The sequence below is a fragment of the Protopterus annectens genome, chromosome 3.part1 (genome assembly GCF_019279795.1).
Source record: "Protopterus annectens isolate FY-2018-M chromosome 3.part1, PAN1.0, whole genome shotgun sequence".
Lineage (NCBI taxonomy): Eukaryota > Metazoa > Chordata > Ceratodontiformes > Protopteridae > Protopterus > Protopterus annectens.
Genome location: NC_056732.1, coordinates 1,446,569,974 through 1,446,595,565, shown reverse-complemented (window position 1 = coordinate 1,446,595,565; position 25,592 = coordinate 1,446,569,974). Strand labels below are relative to the sequence as shown.

At 38.2% G+C, this 25,592-nt stretch overlaps 1 protein-coding gene across 1 annotated transcript in view; it reads left to right on the top strand.

Moving 5' to 3' along the window:
• The window catches only part of ABCB1 (ATP binding cassette subfamily B member 1), a 1,009,232-nt gene that overhangs the window by 563,337 nt on the left and 420,303 nt on the right, over positions 1–25,592 (top strand). Inside the window, exon 17 of the mRNA XM_044067521.1 lies at positions 15,165–15,326. Within this exon, the coding sequence (XP_043923456.1) occupies positions 15,165–15,326 (162 nt within the window). The remainder of the gene's footprint in view (positions 1–15,164; positions 15,327–25,592) is intronic.

Sequence of the window (25,592 nt, the reverse complement as noted above, 5' to 3'; positions counted from 1 at the left end):
TGGCCTCACTGAAACTTACAAACAGGTCAAGAACAGCAAGCCTGTAACTGAACTTTTTTAAATCTCAGAAAAGTGGGAAAAAAGCAAGATTTTTTATCGAGCAGAGCCACAGAAGTAGAAGTGATCCCCGTGAGTTCTATAACAAATGGTTTGTAGTTCTTTTTTATAAACAACTTTTGCTAAATGGATAAAATCTTTAAACATCAAAACTTGTTTACGTTTCCAGTTCAAAGTAATAACTTTTCTAGCAATTGCAAGACTTGACCAGAGTAACTGAATCTGAGATTTAGGTATTACATTAGGTATAGGAACATTGAACAGGATTAGGGAGTTAAAAATATGACAGTTATCAGACCATAAAGCATTTACAAAATATCTGAAGTCTTTCCAGTGTTGAACAACATTTCTATATTCAATGAACAGGTGAACCCAGTTGGCCTCTAGTAATTCATCACATTTCCAACATTTGCTTTCATTGTTTTTGAGTATAAGATTTATTTTATGTGGCGTATAGAAACTCCTATTTATAACTTTCCATGTATACAATCTCCAATATAATGAAGAAGAGGTACCATATGTAGATTTCAATAAGTCTTTTGGATTCATCAGATATTTGTTCTCCATTAATCTTTACATAGTAATTCCAAAACCTGAGTCAAACTTTAGAGTGTCTTCTCTTAGAATCTTATAATAGGTGAGATACTTAATTTTTGATAATCTATCTTTTCAAGACACCTAATAAAAAGCTGGATCAAACTAAGTATAGATTCAGTCTCTAGGCTGATTGATACTCTCATTTTGTTTTCCAGAGAAATAAATTGCTGTTCCGTGACTAAAAAAAAAAAACTTAACCTTAAACTGAAGTTCAAACTTGTTTTAGTTCGACGTTGTAATATAGACCCCGTTAACAACATATCATCAGCAAATAATTGTATCTTAGACCAATAGTCCTTATTAACTTGAAAGCCTTTTATATTTTGCTTGTTTCTGATATATGTAGCAAAAGGTTCCATTGAAAGAGCAAACAATAATGGTGACAAAGAACAACCTTGTCTAGTTCCCATGAGGATTTCTAGAGGTGAGGATAGACATGATCCGATTTTCACATAAGCTTGTGCCCCACTATAAATTTTCAGAATTCTTTGTAGATAAACCAACTAATAGAATCAAAAGCCTTTTTTATGTTTTTTTTTTGTATTTGCATGCTATGTCTATTAATGATAGTAATTTAATAATGTTATCTTGCACTTTTCTATAAAGAAGAAACCCTGTCTGATCATTATGTATTAGATTAGGTAATATTTTCTTTATCCTATTAGCTAATATTGTCATAAAAATTTTATAGTCCGTGTTTAGTAACGAAATTGGCCTATATTGGCAATGTATCGATAACCACATCGCCACAACAGTCAGGAAATCCTTCTATGTGGCACACCTCATCACTAAGGGGTTTTCATCCAGAAAAAAGGAGGTCATTATCCCACTGTACTCATCCCTCATTAAACCCATTATAGAATACAATGCCCCATTTGGTATGTACCTCTGAAGACATCTGCAACAACTGGAAAGGCCGCAGAAATACCTCAGTAAAAGAATCACAGGCCTAAAGCAAATGCCGTATGCTGACCATCTAAAAATCTCCACCAATACTCTGTCGCATATCGTCTACTCAGAGGCAATCTCTGCTTAACATACAAGGCCATGTCAAACCCAGAGCTGTTGAACATGCTACACTTAAAGAAATCCCAATCCCTCAGAGACACACGTTCCAGGGATCTAAACCTTGTCATCACAATGAACAAAACATGCTGGAGGGATAGGTTTTTGACCCAGAGACTCCCCAGACTCTGGAATAGACTGCCCATACATGTCAAGCCTCTTTGGCCCTCTTCAAATGGAACCTTGATGATTGGATGGGGATAGGAACTTCACCCCAGGGATCACGCCAGTTGCCCTGCTAGACAGGGGTCCAGGGAATTAAATACTGTGGGAAGAAATAGCCAGGAAATTGTTATGGCTAAGCTTGTATAGACCCTAGGGCCGATACCCTAGTACCAACTTATGAACCTATATAAATCACAAGATATTTCCATGATGGTGGTGTTATACATTTTTGCTTAAGCAAAGTAAAGGCACTCATCATTTTCTTTATTATATATTCAGAAAAAATCTTATATAGTTCAGAAATTATTCCATCCAGTCCTGGAGCTTTATTATCTTTTAATTTTTTTATTTGCTCTTTCAATTCTGTTAGTGTTATTTGTTTATTTAATATGTTATTTTGTTGCATTGACACCGTAGTAGTTATATTTTCTTGAAGAAAAGTATTTATTACATTATCTGTCTCCAAAAGTGGTGTGTTATTACTTATATCTTTATAGTAGTTTTTGAACACTTCTAATATGCCCATTAAGTTAGATGTACTATTAAGTGAACCATCACTTTTATATTTAATCTCATTAATAAGATTTTGATTGTTTATTTTTTTGGATCTTACCACACTTTTATGTAGATATTTCGGATTTACAGTGTAAGATTGTAATTTCAATTTTTCCAGATTTATGGCTACCTTATGATTCAGGAAGTATTTTTAATTTAACTTAGTCATTTCGTTATTTGATACTGTGTTATTTGGTTTTGCTTCCATTTTTATCTTGTCTTTGTTTTTTGTAAGTCTAAAAGTCCTTTGTCTCACTCTCTCATTTTTTTAAGGTACCAAAATTTTATTCTACCATATATATAAACTTTAAAGGTGTCCCATAGTATAGTATCAGCCATTTCACCATTATCACTTGTTTCCATAAACATGTCTATTTCTTTCATTATCCATTCTCTAAAGTCCTTTACCTTACTTATGTAAGCAGGAATTCTCTGTAGAAATGTTAAATCATCTGTATGCATAGTTAATGTAAAGTTTATAGCATTATGGTCTGAAAGTGGACAAGTCATTATAGATACGTCACTTACTTTAGAGTATATATTATTTGATACAAAGACCTTATCAGTATTTGTGTACCAAACCAATATGAATAGTGAATGCAGAATAAGGAATAATGTTCTCTTAGACCATGTATATCTTTAAGGTTCATCTAGTTTGTAAAGTCATTTAACTTCTTGGCTTGAGATATTAGTTTTATTTTACCATTTTTAGAAGTACCATTGCCTGATAATAGGCAGTTAAAATCACCTGTGGCTGTAATTTCCCCTTTAGCATTTAAAGTAATCAGGTCCAGATATTTGTCAACATATTTAGTACTTAGGCCTGGTATCCAATATGTATTAATCAAAGTATAATACCTTCTGTTGATTTCCAAAATAACCATGCTTACCATCCCATCTTTATCTGAAATTGTATCTGTAATTCCTGGCACAGTATAAGTATTTTCTATAGAATAAGAGTGCCCCTTCTCTTAGTCTTAAAGCATGAATCAGCCAGAATGGTATAGCCATTAAATGAGTATTTGTGTAGGTCTTTTTTTAATAGATGGGTTTCCTGTAAAAAGATGATCTGGGCTTTATGCGTTTTGATATATTTAAGCAAACCAGCACTTTTGACATTATTTTTCAAACCATTAATATTTAATGATAAACATTTATAAGCCATTGACTGTAATGTGTATGTTATTACTTACTGAAAGACTTTTCTTCCATGTTGACTTGAAATCTACTGAAATCTTACTTATCATGGATGCATAACGTATATTAAGCACTACTTTCAAAAACCCAAAACTATTTACAAACACATACATGAAACATAAAGTTTCTGGTTTTAAATAACTAAACCATCCATCCACCACCTGTCCAACACCAAAAGACACAAATTATCCATCTTTGCTTAGAATATAGAATAAAAACAAAAAAGAAAAGCATTATGAAAGCAACTAAACAAATCTGAATCCATGAAATATACATTAGAATGAGAGTATCCAATATAACTGAAGCTATATGACTATGTCACATATAATAATAGCACGTCTAATAAGTAGATATGCCAGAAATACACATCAGATCAAAGTATGTGTAAATATTAGATGCTGAAGGTTAAGAAGATTGTCAATATTTCCACGATTTTTCAAGAAACATCAGATGATTTAACCATTTTGTCAGTCATCTAACATTTTTCATGTAAGGATCTGTTGTGTGTGTATATATATATATATATATATATATATATATATATATATATATATAAAACACACATATTACAAAAAAGCCTCACAACCCTGTGTTTAATTACTAAAGGTTTAGTTATGTAACATAAGTCCGATGTTAATATGCATAATGCAGCTCCTAGTTCACTTGATGTCATTTAGTTACTAAAAGCGTCATTAAATCTGCAGAATGTATGCATCTATAAAAGAGCATAGATATTTTCAAAGGAGTTAAACACTTTTATCAGAACTAATTATTTACCATTTAAAGTATCTAAGTGAAGGATAACATAATTTCAAGAGAAAAGAATTCTAAATAGAACAATTTTAACAAGTTCAAAATGTCAAATGATATTACTGTTGTTTTCTCAAGCTGCAGCTTCATAAACTTGTTGAAAAGTATCTAAATAGGCTCATGCACAGCAGAGGTTGTCTCTAGTGAGGAAAAAAGCATTTTTGGTGGGAAATCAAATCTTGAAGCTTTTAGAGTTTACAGAAAGCAAAATAAAAAAACACTCAAGCTGCCTTGTCAGTGCATGTCATGAATTTCCACAATGAGAAGAGTCACACAGACCACTAGTTTCCTCACAGAACATCAACATCATGAAAAAAATTAGCCCTTTTCATATAAAAACAGCTATTTAGAAGTAACAACAGCTGCCTCAAATCTGAAATTATATTATAACATTTCAATCATTTACCTACCAGTTAACTAGACCTAGTGTATATGTGTGTATATATATATATATATATATATATATATATATATATATATATATATATATATATTTATATTATATATATATATATATATATATATATATATATATATATATATATATAAAACTTATATTTAGCTATCAATAAAACACCATTAATTTACTGTATTAATGTTTATATGTATCTAAACAAAGAGTCTAAAACATCTAGTTAGAAATACTAATCAGAAACATTGTTACCCCACCACTGACCCACTAGAAAAAATGCACTTTGGTATTAAGTCAAATTATACTATTACTGAAGAATTAGAAGACATATATTCTTTGTAGTTATTTAAAAGGGAAGAGTATGTAAAGTACTTATAGTGGGGAAGAGAAATATAGAAAGGAAAAGAGAAAGTTAATAATAACAATGATTCACACTACCTTACAGAATAGAGATTTTCCAGAATCAAATGTATTATGATTCATAAAACAAAGCATTTAAAATTCGAAGGAATTTATTCATTTGTCTTTTAGTTTTTTAGTTTTGTTTGCTCCTTCCTTCACATACCATCCATTTTTTGTTGCCTGTCTCTTCAAACTCTGGGATGACCATTCCATTTCTTCTATGTCCGACAGTATTTTCTTCTTTTTCATAACTTCTGCTGCTTCTTGTAGGGAATCAAAGATCTTCACTCCTTCTGACAAGGTAATTTTTATTCTTGCAGGAAAAAGAATTTGAGCTTTAATATTGGCTTTTTTTCAAGGACTTAATTAGAGGAACACAGTCCTTTCTTCTGGATATGACTGTAGAGGTGTAGTCATTCTCAAAACGAATAACTTTTTCAGCCATCTTGATAGGGGAATTAGTCCAAGCTGATTTCAGTACTACGTCCTAGTCCTGTGAGGAAAGAAATCTAACTATTATAGACCTGGTATAAGATGAACTCAGAGATGGAGCTGGATTTGCCAGGGACCAATGAGCCCTTTCAATTCCAAAAGAGAGGGATTCAGGCATATTTAGTGCTGATGAAAACCAATTATTGAGGAAATGAATCATGTTAACACCCTCTTCTTTCTCAGGAATTCCATATATTCTTATGTTATTCCTCCTTGATCTACTTTCAAGATCTTCCAGTTTCTCAATCAGCCTGGCATTTTGTTTCAGAAGAAATTCATTGTGATGTTCATTTTCTGTCACTCTAGTATCTAGGTCAGTTACTGTTTCCTCTAAGGCAAGAATGTGTTCAGACTGTTTTTTTACAATTCCATTTAGAAGTTACAGTTGTTTACTGGATTCTTGTTTAATGTCCATTATTTTTTCAAATTTGTCCATTTGGATGTTTGTTATTATAAGATGTAACTCTTTCTTCACTGCACTCTCCTGGTGTGGGTTCTTCGAGTTGCTCATGTTGAGATCTCCAGTAGAAAACTTCTTGACAGGATAAATTAAAAAATTCTCTTGACTATGTATTAATTTTTAGAAAATAATAGTGTCTATGTTAATCTATCTTTTAGTATACTTTTAGTTCGATTTTTCTAAAAATTAAAGTATATTTTCGGTCAAAATATTAAAATCTAAGCAGAGCTATGGATTTCTGCTACTGTCAGACTGGAATCTTGGCCACCCCCCGTGTTTGGTCTTCCTGAAGGGCATTCTCATCTTAGGGGGATTCAGTCACTGCTCCCAGTTTGCAATCATCTGCAAACTTGTCAGCCAAAGGTCTTTGACACTGGGATTGACCTCTGAGAAACAGATGCCAGAGAAGAACATGCCCAGCACAGAGCCCCAAGGGACTCCACTGATGACCATCCTCATTTTATTTATTTATGTATTTATTTATTTCCAGTTTGATTACCGAGGAGGTCCACTGGGCCCCGAGGACCCGTTTTCAGTGGAGGCTCGGGGAGAAAAGCTCCAAAAATACAAATTACAGAACTATGAAAACTATAAATGATACATTGAGGAGACCAGTTTACACAATAAGAACATTCATTATTACAAATAGTCAAAAACAAATTCACTAAGGTTTTTCTTAAGGGTTATACAATTATAAAGCTATTTTTATAGAGTAATTTGGGAAAATGCATTATATGTGCACATAGAGAAGAGAGTTAAGAAGACATTTTGCATGCAGTCATTTTAAACTGTGAATCTAGTTACCATATTTACACAAAAGGGGTTCAAGGATAAATAGCTGTAGGAAATTTTGAGTGCTAGGGTATACTCTTGGTAGGACATCTGTGTGTTCTTGGATAGTTTTTAGGTGGGGTGAAGACAGGTGCATTTCCATTTAGTGGACAGATGTTTGTAAAGCTGAGTTTTGAAATTTTCAGAGTTTGCTATTGTTCTTAGAGAGGAAGGGAGAGAGTTCCAAGCCTTGCCAATAGTGAAAGATAAGAGAAGTTGGCCAGCTGGACTTTTAGGTTTGTTGATAGCAATCAGGTTTTGATGTTCAGATTTGAGAGTTCTGTTGGCGATGTAGGATGAAAGGATGTTAGCTAGAGCAGGACAGTCAGCTGGATGAAATATAAGTATGTGTGCTGTGGTGAGCTGCAGATAGTTTAGGTAGTTTGGTAGTTCTAGCCAATTTAGAGATTGAAGGGAAAGGCAATGATGGGTTGAATTTTTACTGTTGGAGGCAAATTTAGAGATTTTGTTGTAGCAGCTTTCTAGTTTGGAGGTGATAGAGCAGGACAGGTTGGTTAGGAGAGGGGCTCCATATAATAATGAGGGCAGAAGGTAGGTAGTGGCCAAAATGTGCCTGGTGGAGTGAGAGAGAAAACGATTGTTCCTGTATAGCATACCTAGTTTTTGGTGGGTTTTCTTAATATTTTGTTGAATATGTATGTCAAACTTAAGGAATTTGTCGATTGTAACACTGAAATGTTTGGCAGAGGGAACCACTTCAATAGGGGAGTTGGAGTGACTAAGGACTTTGAAAGTATCTTTATCATAGGAGTAGGACTTTGTGAGGGAGAAGAGGAGAATTTTGGATTTGTTAGCGTTAAGGGAGAGGTGATTTTGGTGCATCAAGTTTTCAGTGGTTGAGAAAGCAGCTTGGGTTTTGAGGAGCAGTTCAGAGATGTTTGAGGCAGAGCAGACTAAGGTTGAAACATCTGCATATTGAATAATTTTGGCATGGGGATAGCAATGTGAAAGTTATTAATGAAAATGTTAAATAGCATGGGTCCAAGGATGGATCCCTGTGGTACACCAGTTGGGATAGGTAGGAAGGAGGAGATGGAGTTTTTCAATTTGACTGCCTGAGACCTGTCTGATAAGTAGCTAGAGAACCAGGATAGAGAGTTAGGTGAGAGATGCAGGTTTGAGAGGTGAAGGAGAAGGTGTTTATGGGAAACAGTATCGAAAGCTTTAGAGAGATCAAGCAAAACAGTAGAGACCAGGTGACCTGAATCTCGGGCTTGATTGATAGTTTCTAAGAAGAAGAGTAGAGCAGTAGTCATACTGTGGCCAGGGCGGAAACCATGTTGGGTTGGTGTAAGAAGATGGTTTTGGGTTAGAAAAGGCATAAGTTGGTGTTGGATGCATTTTTCTAAGATTTTAGAGATTGGTGAGAGTAGACTGATGGGGCGAAAATTTGTGATGTTGGTGTTCTTGCCTCCTTTGTGACGAGGAAGAATGTATGCTGAGCGCCAAAGTTTGGGGACGTAAGATTCCTTAATAGATCTATTGATAATTATGCTGATTGGGAGTGCTATCCCATCTGCAGCACATTTTAGGAAAGTGGAGGGGCATTAGAGCAGGGTTTAAGTTTAGACAGAAGTCTTTTTATAAAGTTAGTTGAGACAGGTTTGAGCTCGAACCTGAGGGGTTGTTGAAGTGGTCTCACCAATTCTAACCTTGTGGATCCTGTCCATCAGATAGCTATCCAATATGTTATAAAGGGTTTATGCCTAGTTCCATCAGTTTGTTGACAATGCCTGAGTGGGGTATGGTATCAAATGCTTTAGCCAGATCTAGGTTGGCAGTATGCACCACTTTCCTATCATCCATTGCCTTCAGATCTTTTTCAAAAAAGTCCACCAGGTTCAGTAAGCATGACCTTCCTTTGACAAAGCCAAACTAAGATGGGTCCTGTGTCTGAAGGTCTTGTATGTACTTGTTGATAATTTCCATGATCATAGGATGATAGGAAGTTATGAGGCTATTGGCCCTGAGGCCCTTATAAGCCTAGCCAAGAGTTTAGCCCATGTATAGACAAATCAGCACCCGATGCCCCTGTCCAGCAGGGACACAAATGGAATCCCAGGGATGTATTTTCTGTTTCCCATCCAGTTATCCATGTTGTGCTTAAAAAGGGGTAAAGAGGTGCTTGACATGGAGAGCGAGTCTATTCCACAGATGGGGGCGTTGCTGGGACACAAATCTGTCCCATCAATAAGTCCTATTGATGTCACAAACCAGGTTGAGGCCACATGTGCGGGTTACTTGAGTGGAGTTGACTTGCAGATATGCAGCAGTCCCATCAAGGTGGGGTTCGAGATCACCTTGTATGCCAGACAGAGGTCACCTCTGAGGAGTCTGTATGAAACAAAGTAGAGGGCTAGGGCTTTTCGCCTATCTGTGTATGGTAGATTTTTGAGGCCTTGGATTCTCCTGGTGAGGAACCTCTGTGGTCTCTTCAGCTGCTGCATGTGCTTTGTGAGGTACATGCCAAATGGGGCATTGTACTCAATAATGGGCCTTATAAGGGAAGACTACAGGGATGTTATGACCTCCTTGTCCCTGGATGAGATACCCTTACTTATGAGGTGAGCCATGTAAAAAACTTTCCGTACAATGATAATTCTTTACATGGCTTTGCAAATATGACTAGTCAAACTAATGGGTCTGTAGTTTCCAAGATCTGTTAAAGGTCCTCTTTTATGAAGGGGGTGGCTATTGCAGTCCTCCATTCTCATGAAATAAAGCCTACTTTACAATTGTAGTTAAATAGTGACTCCAGGGTTCCTGATAAGTCTTATTTTAGGCTGTTCAGGAGGCATCCCAGGATGTTACTGGGGGGCCCATTGAGCTGTGTTCTTGGCTTTAGTGAGTGCAGCCAGTACATGCTCCCTAGTTATAGTTGGCAGGGTTATGTTTGAGGATATTTCTTAAGAGATGGCTGGCGGTGATGGGGGTAAAGTTAAAACTGAATTTGTCCACTAACAGGTTCACTATATCGCCAGACTGGGTGAATGTGACACCAATAATGGCTAGTTCAGCACACTGCTGTGTACTGCCCTTGAGGTTACTGACAAAGCTGAAGAAATACATATGGGTATCTTTCACGTGGGAAGCTAGCTTACCCTCAAAAATTAGCTCTGTTTGACCTAATTAGCACTCTTAGTTGCCTATTTAGTTGGATGACAGAGTTTTTATCTTTATAGGGATTACCCTTCCTAATTTTTGCCATAATTTTTTTTCCTTTTGTTGTATATCCTGTCTAATTTGGGATTCCACCAGAGTGGTTTGTTTCTGGAGCTAGTTCTGGGCTTATGTCTGGTAGGTACAGCTACTTCTATGCAGCCATTGACATGGTTGTGCAGAGTCTATGACAGCAATTCAACATAGGCTACTGTGTCCTCAGGGGTTGCAGGTGCATTGAATTTTAAAAAAACATCACTTAATGAAAGATAGTTTGCCTTGAAATAGTTCCTCTTACTGGTTTTACTGGGGTCACAGAGTTGATTTTGATTTCAAAGGAGCCAGCTTAATGGTCTGACTTTACTAGTGATGATGAGACAATGGGGGGTGCAGCGTTCTCCTACATTTATGCATTCGAGGTCCAGTATGTTGGAGTCTGTAGTGGGTGCTTGGACAAGGGTGTTTGTATTTACAAAATTCAGGAATCCCTGTGACTGTAGATTTGAGGCCATATTGGATTCCCAATGTATAGAGTGGTAATTGAAGTCTCCCATGAGTAGGGTGTTAGGTTGGATGGCAGTTGCCTCCAGCAGGTCCAAGTATGAATTGTGAGCTTCTTGGGACATGGAGGGTGACTTTGAGATAGCACAACACACTGAACCTTCTTAACTTTGTGAGCAGTCAGTAGCTGCTAGTGGTGGTCTAGACTTGGATGGTGAGACATTAGTGGATTGTGTTGTTACTGGGTTATGTGGTCTGTCTTGCAAATTCAACTTCTTATAGTGGCTTTTTATCTCAATATATCTGTGGTAACAGGTTGACAGCACTGTTTAATGGAGTGTGTCCTGTATGCTGCCACAATACATGATGTCATGTATGCTGCCACAATACATAATGTTGATGAGAGGTGTCATTGTGAATTTTTGCAGAACATGCAAGAAATGACACATCCAGTTGTGCTGCATATTTGCTAGCCATGAAGCTTAGCACATGGCAGTTGGTTCAGAGGATTAAGGCAATGAGCTGTTAACAGTCTGCTTTATGTGGTCCATGGTTTGATTCTCTCAACCTCCATTTACCCACTGTGCAACTCTGATCATGTGAAACAGACAGTGCTTCCAGGATGAGTTTTAAAAAGGTCCATATGGATCAGAGCTCTACCTTGGTTAACAATTATAGAATTAAAAAAATAAAGTGTTGTTCACAACATGGCACAAGCCTACTTTACCTGCACCAGGAGTGTGTTAGATTTCTGGGGTCATCAACATGGTATCTGCAGGACAGAGGCTCATTTGGCCTCAGCTACAGCTGACAGTATTTTGTATTCTCCACTGCCTCTCAGACTGATTCCTGTCACACAATGATGTGGCCACACTATGGATGTTCCCCAGAATTATGCACTCTTACTTGCAATAAGAGTACCAACATCTTCAATCTGTGGCATTGCAATACCTGACCTTGGTCTTGATGGGGTAGGGTGGAGCATGTTGAGTTGGGCTGTGTTTGGAATTATTCAATTTGAGCATAGAATGAGCTCTTCCCTCAAAAGCAGTGAGGATGCATCTTTTATGCTAACCCTGTCCACTCAGTATGATGTGTGCCAGTAACTATACCGTGTGTGTGTGTGTGTGTGTGTGTGTGTGTGTGTGTGTGTGTGTGTGTGTGTGTGTGTGTGTGTACATTTATCTACATAGTGACTATGGCTGTACTATAAGCAAACAGTGATGTATGGTTAAAAACTTGGTAATATCTCATGCTGTACGTGAACAGGACTGAGACTAGTCACAGTGCTTTATATCTTTCTGCCCCTGGGAACCCCAGATGCATGCATTGTGTTAATTTTTTATGGATAGCTGGCATCTATGAGCCACTGCCATTATCACTTGCATCAGTGCATAATGGGCTTCCTATTCCAATGTACGCGTAGTACTTCTACCATAGCATCTTCTTTGGTGCCATTTCCTTCTTCCCTTGGATATTCTAGTCTGGGTATAGAGAATTGTAGCCCACCGTTCTTTGCTGTTAGATACTGCAGTATGATAATTATAGTTATTTATTCAGGCTATTTTCTTGGGTGTGTACTGGTGTGTCCATGCATCGTGTGAGTCCAGCAATCCATTCTACCACCAGCTCAGTCTGCCAGTGAGTGAACATCATTGTGCATCTGTTCTGTTGGGGGTGGTGGACTTCTCAAATGCTATCTTCAGTTATGGCTGAAAAGGGTAACTGTTGTGATTCTAACAGTAAATATTCTTTTTATATGCACATCCATACAGGTATTGTGGTTATCGTGTCTTCTTGCAGCTTTTATATCCTTCTTTTTTGCTGACTAGGTACTCTCCTACTAGATGACCTTAAAGAATTTAGCTGTCTGTTCACAGCTGATGAAGACTATACATCCTCCACATGTGTGCATGATGGAACTTGCCATGGCACTCGGTACATGCATTAGCTATGATTCTAAGGGCACTGCACCGTATCTGACTGCACACTGAGTGCCACATCTGGATAATGTGTCATCCTCTTCACAAGGGGACTTGGTAATGACATAGATTCAGCCTTTCCCAGTGGCAGTATACTATCCAGTAAAATCCTTTTGATATTTCATAGTGCCTAGCTGATGTTGACAAGAACTGTTTGTGGTCTCTGGCTTCCGCTTGGCGGCACATGGCATAAATGTTTCAGCTATATGGGAAACAGCAATCTATGGCACTCTTGCTGTGCAACACATATGACACTGGAATGTTCCATATGCCAGTGTGCACAAGGATAGGCATATGTTTGTTTCTGGAGAAATGAGATTTGTCTGCAGGCTGTTTGCCATCATGTATGGTGCCCACATTTGACATACAGTCTGCACCAGCTCTCTGTCCAGTAATTATCTTCGATTAACACCTGGTCAGAAAGCCGGTTGAAGTGCAGTCTTATACATATACAATGCAGCAGTATTTACCGTATGACTGTGTGTTCCTGTGCAAGTTGCTAAATGCCAGCTGTGATCAAGAAAACAGACCTTATATGGTGTTAGCTACAAATGGTATCTTTGCCTTCTATATGTTAATATGTTACAGTGTTCTCCCTTAGGTTTTGTTTCTGCATTTTATGGGCATCATGAAACCTTCACAGTTGGCTATATTTATGTTCTGCATTTCCTCTTGTACCTCTGCAGACTGATTTTTGGAATTGTTACTGGTCAGCAACCATTCACACCCTTGGCACAGTGTCTTGCCTAGGAGTAAATTGTTTTGGAATTCAACCTTTTCGTTTGTGTAATGATTCATCCGTGGTTCACAAATCAAGTCCTTAAGATGAATTTGCAGAAAATGTTGACTAAGAGTAATGAGAAATGTCCAATTTTTCATTTTTGCATTCCTTTTGGCAAAGGAGCATTTGTGACTGGAAATTCTCAATATGTTCAGGTATAATGTAAAACTCATCCATTTCTAATACCTATTGGATAGCAACTACCAATATTCAAATACAGCCTGAACTATATGAATAATTCAGCCAAAAGAAAATGCAATATTACTGCGTATGCATCATTACTCAGTCTATCCATGAGACAGAATTAGTGCAGAGTTACATACACTGAGGTAAATAATAATAATAGTAATAAATTAAAACACCTGAGCTTTGAACTAGTGTTTAGTTATTAAAGAGATAACCTTCTGTAATTCATAATGTTTTGTTACAACTGTTCAGTTCCAAGGCACCTCATATTCTTCTTATAATTATTATGGAGTTTTTTTAGTAAATAGGGCATTGTTTGCTGCTCTTGTTTTAATATTTTAACATGATATGCATCATAGCAAAATTGTTATGGCTGAGTTCAAGCCATTGCCTTTTTTACCTTACACATATAGACATGAAGCCTGCCTTAGACTGCTCTGTGACTTTTTTCCTTGTTACCATTTGTAAAGTTGCATTATACAATGACCCCCCATTAATATTCAAAAACGTGCACGCTGATTGGTCAGCATGCACGTTGTAAATCAGAGTTATAGTAATTGGAAAAAGGTCCGGTCGCAAGATCTCCGTTGCTTCACACTGTTTCGCTATGTTAAACTCCTTTAACATAGCGAGACAGGAAATGGAGATCTTGCTTTCTCCGTTGCTTTTTTCAAAACTGTCTCGCTATGTTAAACCCATTTAACATAGCAAAACAGTTTGTAAAAAGCAACGGAAATCTTGCTTTCTCCGTTGGTTTTGCCCACATCTCTGATGTACTGCGTAGGCATACACATGCGCAGTACATCAGAACTGCTGCAGAATACCAGACAGCTGCGGAAGGGCAGTAAGGAGGCATTATACAATGCCATTATTTAAGAAAAGTAATTATTTTTTTTCTTAAATAATGTCATTGTATAATATACCACGCCTGAGTGTGGGTAATGCTGGATTTACCCACGGTTGGCTTTGTTTGGCCACTCGGGCTTCACCCTCATGACCAAACCACACCAACCGTGGGTAAATCCAGCATTACCCACACCCAGGCGTGGGTTATTGTTATAGTAACTTCTCCAAATGATAGTAACCCTCCTGTAATGTCTTGTTGTTTGCACTTCTAATCTGTCGTGTCATTCTTACTAAAATCGTGTAGGTTTATCATGTATGTGTACCAGTGTCCAGAAAATATCACATTCTATGGACTCCAAGTTAGAAAAGCAACTAAATTTGTAAAGAATAAGTAATCTTTCCCGTTATTCTTTTTCTGTGTTCTTGTTAGTAGAACAAATTTGTTGGAATATTGAGACCTTCGGGTGGAAGAATAGAAATCAAATCTGGCAGGAGGGTTGCTGATGAGTAAGTTGGGCTACTTGTCTCTTTAATTCAGCTTGAAGTTTGGAGGTTAGACAAAGAAACAGACATAGTACAGAGAGATCTTTGTTGCTCCTCACATGAGTTACTTGCATGATTTGATGATTTTGTTTTCTTTTTCAGGTAAAACAAGGTCGCACCACCATAGTTGTAGCTCATCGTTTGTCAACAATACGAAACGCAGACATCATAGCTGGATTTAGCAATGGGGTTATTGTGGAGCAAGGAAACCATGAAGAGCTCATGCAGAAAAAGGGAGTTTACCATACTCTTGTAACTATGCAGGTATTTCAGCAGAGTAATTTACTAGAGGTTTTGGGTTTTAAACTTTGCAGTGAACTTTCAGGTTTTCATTTTTGTAGGAAAGTGATACTCTGTAGCATGAATGACTTGCCATATAATGAGCTGATGTTGTTTTTGCATATTAGGATTTGATTCTGCATATTATTAAGAGCCACTGAATAATACTGATTTTCTTTATAGCTTAAGCAAAAATACATGTTTTAGTATCTCTTTTTATGTGCTACAGATTAAAAACATGATTCATGTTGATTTATTACACAATAATTATGTCAACTTCCAAATCTATTTCACTGAAGTCACAGGCAGATCCTGTACTAAACAGTTACCCTGCATATCTTAACTCTAATAACACAACTTACAGTCACTGTGGAACTGTTGATGCAAATTGTCTTTTAGCCACTTAATACTAGTGGAGTGTGCGTAAGTGCATGTGTGTGCATGCACACCCAAGGAAGGAGTTGTAAAGGTCTGCACTGTATGTATCGGAAGAAACAAACTAAAATATACTACTGTGGCTATATTTATGTTTCAATTCATTCATTTGATCGCAATCAGATATTAGAGGTGTACACAGTTAATAAAGTGCCTAGATCTGTGTGTGTGTGTGTGTGTGTGTGTGTGTGTGTGTGTGTGTGTGTGTATATATACTGGGTGGAGGAAGCTGTACTGGTTTGCAATGTGAGTTTCTGACACCAACATGAAATTACTGCACTATTATTTGTACGTGTGATCAAATGAATGATATCTGAGACTACAAGTATCTGACAGTATACTGTAATATTATCTGGACATGTCATCAAATGAATGACATCTCAGATGTCTGAGGGATACTGTCAAATAAATTGCTAAAATCAGACTGTAAAAGTCATTAGGCTTTTCAAAATGACAATCAATAACACAGGAAGCTCAAGTTCAAAACGTTTTACTAGTGTACACCAGGAGGCAAAAAACTATACAGTACAAGTATAGAGTTTTGACTGACATGATACAGGAAGTAAACTTCTTTAAATACACTATACATTCAAGCTGTGCCCACCTTACTGATGTGGTCAGTCACAGGGCACCTACATCATTACAGTCTACAATATTCTATTCATAAGAAAGTGCTGAGGTTATACTTTTTAAAAGTTTTCCCATGAGAATAATACAGCCTTGCTAGGCACCTGGTCAATTACAATGTCTTTCTGTAAATGTTACTCTTTCAAGGTTCCAGGCCTGTTCGAATACAATAGTCAGTTCATTTCTTAATACGTTCCTTTGTCTCTCTGGTAAGCAGCTGTACTCTATCTTCGATAGAGCTCACAAGGCCATCCTCCTCAGTGGAAGGAAGAAAGATATACATGTACATACATTTATTTTTCTCTAACCCAGCAGATAATAATTGCTGAAAGACATAAGCCTGCTGAGCTGGCTACTGCCAGGGTCAGAGTTCAATCACACTGCAGCTAAGCTTCAGGCAATTACATGCAAGATCATTTCTACTGCCATATTGTAAAATAGAATTAAATGCATTACATATTATACTGTTTCTAAACTAGCACTACATATATGTTTAAGTACATATTTTTCTAACATTCTCCCTCCTTTTAATGCTTTTTATTCTATCCAGAAACATAAACAACATTACTTCATTCCCTAGCCTCTTCCTCTCTGGAACTTTCAACTAGGCAAGTCATTTGTTTTATATTTCAGGAAGAATTTCATTTGGTAATAGATTTAACTCCAGGTCTTGATACATAGTCTCTGTTACAGATACGTCAACAAAGTCCCTAACTAATCTTTTCATACAAGGTATCCCGCAACAGACACATGCTCCTAATATGAGCAAAACAACACAAATGGCAATCAAGATATTCATTAGGATTGAACCCCACCCACCAAATAGATTCTGGAAAAAGTTCGTCAGTGGGTTTGGGCCTGGTTCCGCCATGGCTGATACCTGCTGTATTACCTCTAGGTGGTCGTTGATTTCATGCTTATTATCTGGTATATACGCACAGCATTCTTCTTTGATAAGCGCGCACGTACCACCTCTCGCCGTTAGGGTGAAGTCAAGAGCCATTCGATTTTGCAGCACAACAGTTCTCATTGCATTCAGTTCATCAGTCACAAGTTCGAGAGCGGAAAAAGTCGCATTGCTCATTACTTCGAGAAGTTTTGACAATTTCCTCAGTTCCCAAATTGATTTGACTGCTCCATAGGCTGGGAATATTCCAGCCCAGGATATAACACTGTCACTCAAGTCCATATGAGTCAATTTTTCTTTATCTTTCACGGATGAATGATCTTTCCAACCAGCTTCGATCTTACCCACTGGATTAGTAGGTTTCTCAACTGAGTTCCCAGTTCTTCGAGCTATATCTCTTACATTTCGTATCTTACCCAGAGGTAATTCTGCAGTATGTCTTATGGCTGGAACCAGATAACCCAAAAAACAACTGCCGGACCAATTCTCAGGTAACCATTTATATGCTTTTTTCCCACAAATAAAATAACAATTTTCTACTTTAGTACTGATGTGGGTGAACTCTGAATGAAACATTTTCCTGTCTATAACAGACAACTGTTTATACAATTCAGGATTTTTCTGCACATCTTTCAACGTTGTTCTCATTAAGCTTAAATATGAATCATAATTCGTGCTACAACTAGTACTCTGATCTTTGGCTTTTATATAACATTTGTAAGACACAGTTATGTTACAATTACTCCAACCAACTTGGAGTGTATCATTTTTATAAAAACAAACAATTCCTTTTTGTGTAACAGGTAAATACAGTGCCACTTTGTCCTGTGATCTCACAGAACCTGTATCAAAAAGTAGATTTTCCCAAGTCTCATTTATCCCCAAGGGGACAGCAGACATCAAAAGTCCTCCATATGCTGTAGGTATGGCTGTACAAACCCAGCAATTTGAAATGTTCATAGTCTCTACATACACACGCTTCATGGCTAGGTATGTGTTAAAGTTTGGATGCCAATCTGTGGCCAGTTCATCACGTTTCATTGTTTTATCTGTGTAGTTATATGCAGGAAAAATCCCAACAAAAGAAAAGTCACCACGAACATGGTTAATAAGTGTATGATCAGTAGGACAGTAAACCAATGTCTTTGGGGTTGCTTTGTACTTTTATACACTCTGCCCCTGGTCATTCTGTCTCTGTGGTATATCCGCTACAAAATGTTTATCAATCTGGAAATTCTTTACCGGTTTGCAATGTGTCAAGTGAACCCAGGACAACCTCTCCGCAACTTTTACTGCAGTAGGCGTTGCCAACAGTACCTGGTACGGACCTTCCCACTTTGGACTTGTCCAATTTTTCTTCTTGATAACTTTCAACCACACCCAGGATCCTGGAGTTACCACTGCGTCCGGTTTCGTTTGTTCTTTATCTGAAAGAGTTCAACTGCAAAACAGTCTTATTGGTTAACAATCTTTTCATGTAACTGGCTAATGAGCCATCAACCTCCAGCTCTGCAGGCATGAGAGCTTTCCACTGTGGCACACAATATGCCCTTCCAAATACTATTTCAAAGGGGGTCAAACCCTTTACATTTGGAACTGTTCTCATGCTCAGCAATGCTAAAGGTAAACAGCAAATCCAATTCTTCTGAGTCTCGCTCATCAACTTCCTTAATTTATTTTTCAAAATCCCATTGTACCTCTCCACCAGTCCTGCTGACTGTGGGTGGTAAGCGCAATGATTCTTCAAGGAAATCCCGAAGAATCTCCCAAGTTGCTGAATTGTCTGGTTAACAAAATGTGTTCCATTGTCACTATAGATTCTTTCCGGTATGCCAAATCTAGGAATTATTTCCTTCACTAGGGCCTTTGCCACTGTTGCTGCATCCGGATTCCTGGTTGGAAAAGCTTCTACCCATTTTGAAAACATATCTATGATCACTAAACAGTATTTCTTTCCTTCACATTTATTCAGCTCTATAAAATCCATACAAATAGTATGGAGCGGTATGGTGGTGTAGAGAAACTCCCTTGCTTCGGTTTGAATGCTCCCTGTGCATGGTGTTTACTGCAAATATGACACGCTGCACAAAATTTTTGTATGTAGTTCAGAATCCGTATGTTTGGAATATTCTGTTAACTAACTGTACCATCCCCCCTGTTGAGACATGGCTCTGCCCATGGCTCAACAAAGCCGCATATCTAAATAAATTAGACGGTAATATTGGCTTTTTCTCTTTGGAGATGTACAGTCCGTCTTCAAGGATTGCTCCTCGTCTTACCCACTTCTGTTTCTCTGCTTTCGTAGTTAATGTTTGCATTGTTTTTAACATTTCTAAATCTAAAATCTCAGAGGGTTGTAAGTCCTCATTCAAAAAGAAAGTTTCTGAGTCTGAGGCTGCTTGTTTTGCAGCTGCATCAGCTCATGCATTACCTCTCGAAATCCTATCCTGTTGCTTTGTATGAGCTGCACATTTACAAATAGCTACTTTAGTAGGTAGCTGAATGGAATCTAATAAATTCAAGATTAATTGCGCATGGTTAATCGGTTTACCAGTGGATGTTATCATTCCCCTATTCTTCCACTGCTGCGCAAAAACATGCACTGTGGAGAAAGCATACTGACTATCAGTATATATGTTCACACATCTGTCTTTCGCTAGAGTGCAAGCTCGTGTTAAAGCTATCAATTCTGCTGCTTGAGCAGACAAGTTACACTGTAGGGGTTGGGCTTCTACAATCTCAACATCAGTAACTACTGCATAACCTACTAGATTCTTTCCTGTAGGACCCTTTCTACATGACCCGTCCACATAAAATGTCACCTCTGCATCATCTAAGGGTATATCAGTAAGGTCCTGTCTGGGTAAAGTTATTTGCTCCATTTCTTGTAGGCAACTGTGTGGTGTGCCATCCACAGGAGTCAGAAATAACGTTGATGGATTTAATGTTGTACAACGTTCAATCACCATATGAGGTTGACTCAGCAGTATGGTCATACAAGAAAGATGTCTAGCAGGGGACAAGAATGCAATTTTCTCTTGCAGCAAAATTATCGCAACTGCATGAGGCACTCTCAAAGTGAGAGGGTGGAACAATACCATTGAGGCCGAAGCCTGTACTGCCATGGCAGCTGCAACAACTGCCTGTACACAATGTGGCAATGACCGTGCCACTGGGTCCAACTGCGATGAGTAGTAAGCTATGGGGCATTGCTTACTTCCATGCTGTTGCGTCAAAACTGACGTCATATATCCCTGCTTACAATCTACAGTCTGAAAAAATCTCTTATGATAATTCGGGAGTCCTAAAACTGATGATGAAGCTATCAATCATTTTAGTCTGCAGAAAGCTGTTTCTGCTTCTGGAGTCCAATGTAATATATCTTGTGCTGCCATAGGTGTTTTAAATATTAAATCAGCCAATGGAGCCGATTCCAAAGCATAGTTTGGTATCCAACTTCGACAAAAGTTAGTCGTCCCCAGGAAGGACATCATTTCCTTCTTGGTAGTTGGCTTGGGTGCTTGTAAAATTGCTGTCTTCCTATCTTCATCTAATGTTCTTCCCCCCTTGGATACCACATATCCCAGGTACTTGACCTGTGTTTTCCAAAGTTGCAATTTATGCTTGTTTACTTTATGTCCCTGTTCTGCTAAAATTTCAATAATGCTATTGTATCTTCCCTACATTGCTGCTGGGTAGGGGCCGCAAGCAGGATGTCATCCACATAAAGTAGAACTTGACTGCCCCCAGGTGGAGTAAACCCCGCCAGGTTGCTAGCCATCTCCTGTGCAAATATTGTTGGACTTTCACAGTATCCCTGCGGTAGCCGAGTATAGGTGTATCTGTTACCCTGAAATGTAAAAGCAAACCAATACTGACTATCTGGATGTATAGGTATCGAAAATAAAGCATTGCTTATATCTACCACAGTAAAACACTTCTGTTGTGGCTTCAGATCATTCAATAAAGTGTGTGGGTCTGGCACCGTAGGTGCCCTAGGTATTATTGCATAATTTACAGCTTGTAAATCTTGTACCATCCGCCATTCCCAGTTTGCTTTCCTAACAGGAAATAGAGGGGTATTACATGGTGAATCTAAAGATTCTACCAGTATCCCTTTCTTAAGTAATGCCGCTGTTATAGGCTTAATTCCCTGCTCCGCATCCTTCCTCAAAGGGTATTGTTTCTTTTGCGGTCTAAATGCTGACTTCGGTGTAATGGTTACTGGACCTGCTGTCCGAATAAGCCCTACATCTGATTTCCCTGTTGACCAAAGAGTGCTTGGTATATCACACAAGGCTTTTTCTTCTTCTTCTAACAAGAACAGCAATCAGCTGTCCTCACTCTGCTGTAAATGTACAGCTGGACGTGCTTGCATTAGCCAATTTAATTTTTGCTTCTGTATTCCCTGTTCTGACAATTCTAAGTCGGTTTGCCTTTCCCATCTTGTTACTTTTCACCCAGGTCCACCCATCTGGCATTTTTATGTTTGGTTAAACTGACATGTGGTAGCCTGTTGGACTTATATAATTCCATGAATTCCTGAGGTAATGAAAAACTCACCACACTATTACCCTCAGTATCCTAGTACAAGGTTCGTAACACTAGTCTATTGGCAGGATTTCTGAACAATTTTTCCTCATATTCCTTATCAGGCCCTGGTGTGCTACAATAGTACAGAGTACAATGTAACAAATGCTGCTGATCAATGTGAAGGGACGGTACCTTACTGATGGCTACGTTCATCAGTTCCTCGGTTACTGCCCCTGGACCAGTCGTGACTAGGTCCTGGCTGTACCAATAATAGGTTTCACCCTCCGATCGCACCACAAAAGTATCCATTTGCCTTTGTGCCTCCATACCCTTCATGGTAGGAACTACTGCTATGCCAAAGAGCTGCATAAGGTCTCTCCCCAGTAAATTTACTGGACATTTTGCAGAAAGTACTATTTTACTTCTCTGGGTCATACCTGAAACAGGGTCAGTTATTGCTATATCATGGGAAAGTGGTTCCCTGTATAGCTGCCCGTTTGCTGCTTTCACTAATATGTAGTCAGGTGATTCAGAGTGTTCGGTAACTTTGAAGGGTGTATCAAAGTTCGTGATGCTCCTGAATCACACAAAATCTCACTTCCCTCCCTCCACCAGAAGTGTAACTTCCGGTTTTGTGTCCGCCAAATAGAGCTCCAAGCTCAACAAGGCTAAATCTAAAACTTCGCTTTCCTCATTTTCTACATCTGTTTGCACTTCTTTTATTCCTTCTACTGTATTTACATTTTCTCCCTGCCCATTAGTCTCTCCTGATGACTGTTGAACGTTGTGACTGTCATATAGTCAATCCTCATCACTTCTATCCTTCCCTTCCGTAGACGTTTTTTTATTCAACCTGCAATCCCTTGCTAAATGTCCCTTCTTCCCGCACTTAAAGCACTCACCTTTTCTCTTTCTTTCCTCAAAAGCCTCTGAGTCTCTGTCAGAACGTTTATTGCCCTGAGTGTTTCTCTTACCCTTTTTACCCGACTGTACTACAAAGACTTCTGCTCCATCTTCAGCTGTGAAGACCTGCGTCTTCTTTTTCTTTTTACTGTTAAAATGTCTTTCAGCATGCCTAGCATACTCCAGTAAGGCTTGTAGCCTACTCGTTTGATGATCTATCATATGCTTAGTAATAAAGCTGCTGATAGGGGCAATGCAACCTTTCAAAAATGCATTCTTCAATTGTTGTTCATATGGACTATCATTTTTCTGATTTTCAGGAATAGGCATACCACTATGGTTATTAAAACATTCTAATAATCTACTATAGTATCCATCTATAGTTTCATTATCTTGTTGTATGCACTGATTAATACAGGTCCAATCTGCTCTAGGTTTCCATTTTTCAGTAATTCGGTCCGTAAGACCCATCAACCTAGTGTCTAATTCTGCGTCACTATGTAGGAGTGGTTTAAGTTGCGCGTCACGAGCACTCCAGATGCCACAAACCATGTGCCAGTCTGGACCTATAATTTGTCTAATCACCTTCTCTACTTCTTCCCCATTTAAGTGGTAACTTAATCGCATACCTTGTAAATCCTGTATAAATTTTTCATGATTAATTTTTGGATGGGGAATTCCCTCTGTAGCTTTCCGGATATCTTCCGGTGTCCATGGTCTATACACTAAGAGAGTTGGGTCCTGGCCTCCCTGTGGTTCGGTACTTCAATTAATGGACAGATTTCCTCACTCTCTTCTAGTGAATCTCCTCTTAGTTGAGTGTCCCTAAGTGTTTGACGTGTTCGGGATCTAGTTTCAATAGGTTCTCTTACAAAGGGTTGTTTTAATACCCCTGTTGCCTCAGGATAACGTGGGGGGGGGACCAGCCTGTCCTCCCGCTTCATATCCTGGATAAAGTATCGGAGGGGGTGGAGGGGGAGGGGCCGTCGCTACTACTGTATTATTATCTTCTTTATCTAAGAATAATGCTTTCACATTTTTAGTCTTCTGTTCCCTTCGGTTCACTTCCTCAATCCACCTATGTGCTTGAGGAATACCCAACTGTCGCTGTTTTTTTGCCTGACCTTCTGCGTCAGATTTTAACTGTTTCAAAAGTTTCACTAACGAAACTTTGTCTAATTTACCATCAAATTCGTATTTATTAACCCATTTTGCAAAATATCTCACATTATCTGCTTTCTGCAATTGCATATACTTCGCATCATCCGTCAAAAGCGGATCTCGCGATCTCTTAGTGCACTGATTTCCCATGTCTTAAAAAGACTGTTACGTAACCCTTCTCTCATACCACGTGGTATCTTCTTCCCTGTATCCACAGTATTGTCTAGAATGACTGTTTACTTTGCTCTGTTTTTCCCCTGATCTATGACCAAATGTACAGTACTTCAATTCGTTCTCGACCTGCTATCACAAATCTTAACAACAGTACACTGTAACCTGGTCCCTGATCTAAAACAAAGACAAAGAGGGAAACTCTCCTTACCTGAGCCTCCCGTTTATGACTGCACGTTTTCTTCTTGGGATCCAGTTTTCCGCTTTTCAGCCACAGATCAGAAAGTGGACAGCCTCTTTACACACAACAATTCAGTCGGAGGTCTTTTCACTCAAGAAGAACCATTTTGGCAGCTTCTCCTGCGCAGATTTATTACCACCCATACACTCTGACCTGTAGCTTACCAAGGGAATTCCGGCTCGAAGGACCAAAATGTCAAATAAATTGTTAAAATCAGACTGTAAAAATCATTAGGCTTTTCAAAATGACAGTCAATAACACAGGAAGCTCAAGTTCAAAACGTTTTACTAGTGTACACCAGGAGGCAAAAAACTATACAGTACAAGTATAGAGTTTTGACTGACATGATACAGGAAGTAAACTTCTTTAAATACACTATACATTCAAGCTGTGCCCACCTTACTGACGTGGTCAGTCACAGGGCACCTACATCATTACAGTCTACAATATTCTATTCATAAGAAAGTGCTGAGGTTATACTTTTTAAAAGTTTTCCCATGAGAATAATACAGCCTTGCTAGGCACCTGGTCAATTACAATGTCTTAATGTAAATGTTACTCTTTCAAGGTTCCAGGCCTGTTTGAATACAATAGTCAGTTCATTTCTTAATACGTTCCTTTGTCTCTCTGGTAAGCAGCTGTACTCTATCTTCGATAGAGTTCACAAGGCCATCCTCCTCAGTGGAAGGAAGAAAGATATACATGTACATACATTTATTTTTCTCTAACCCAGCAGATAATAATTGCTGAAAGACATAAGCCTGCTGAGCTGGCTACTGCCAGGGTCAGAGTTCAATCACACTGCAGCTAAGCTTCAGGCAATTACATGCAAGATCATTTCTACTGCCATATTGTAAAATAGAATTAAATGCATTACATATTATACTGTTTCTAAACTAGCACTACATATATGTTTAAGTACATATTTTTCTAACAGATACATAGTCAATAAAGTGGCTATAACTGGTGGGGATGTGTGTGAATATGTGTATGAGTCTGTATGTCTGTGCCTCTACAACTGTCTGTGTGTCTATGTATGTCTGACATTCTGCATATATTTGAGTACATCTGTATGTGTGTGTGTGTGTGTGTGTGTGTGTGTGTGTGTGTGTGTGTGTGTGTGTGTGTATGTGATTGTGTACATGATACTAAATACTTTTGTATTTTTAGACAGAGAAACTATATATATATATATATATATATATATATATATATATATATATGCATATATATAATTGTTTGAATGCAATTACAGACTGGCCAGGGTTATTGT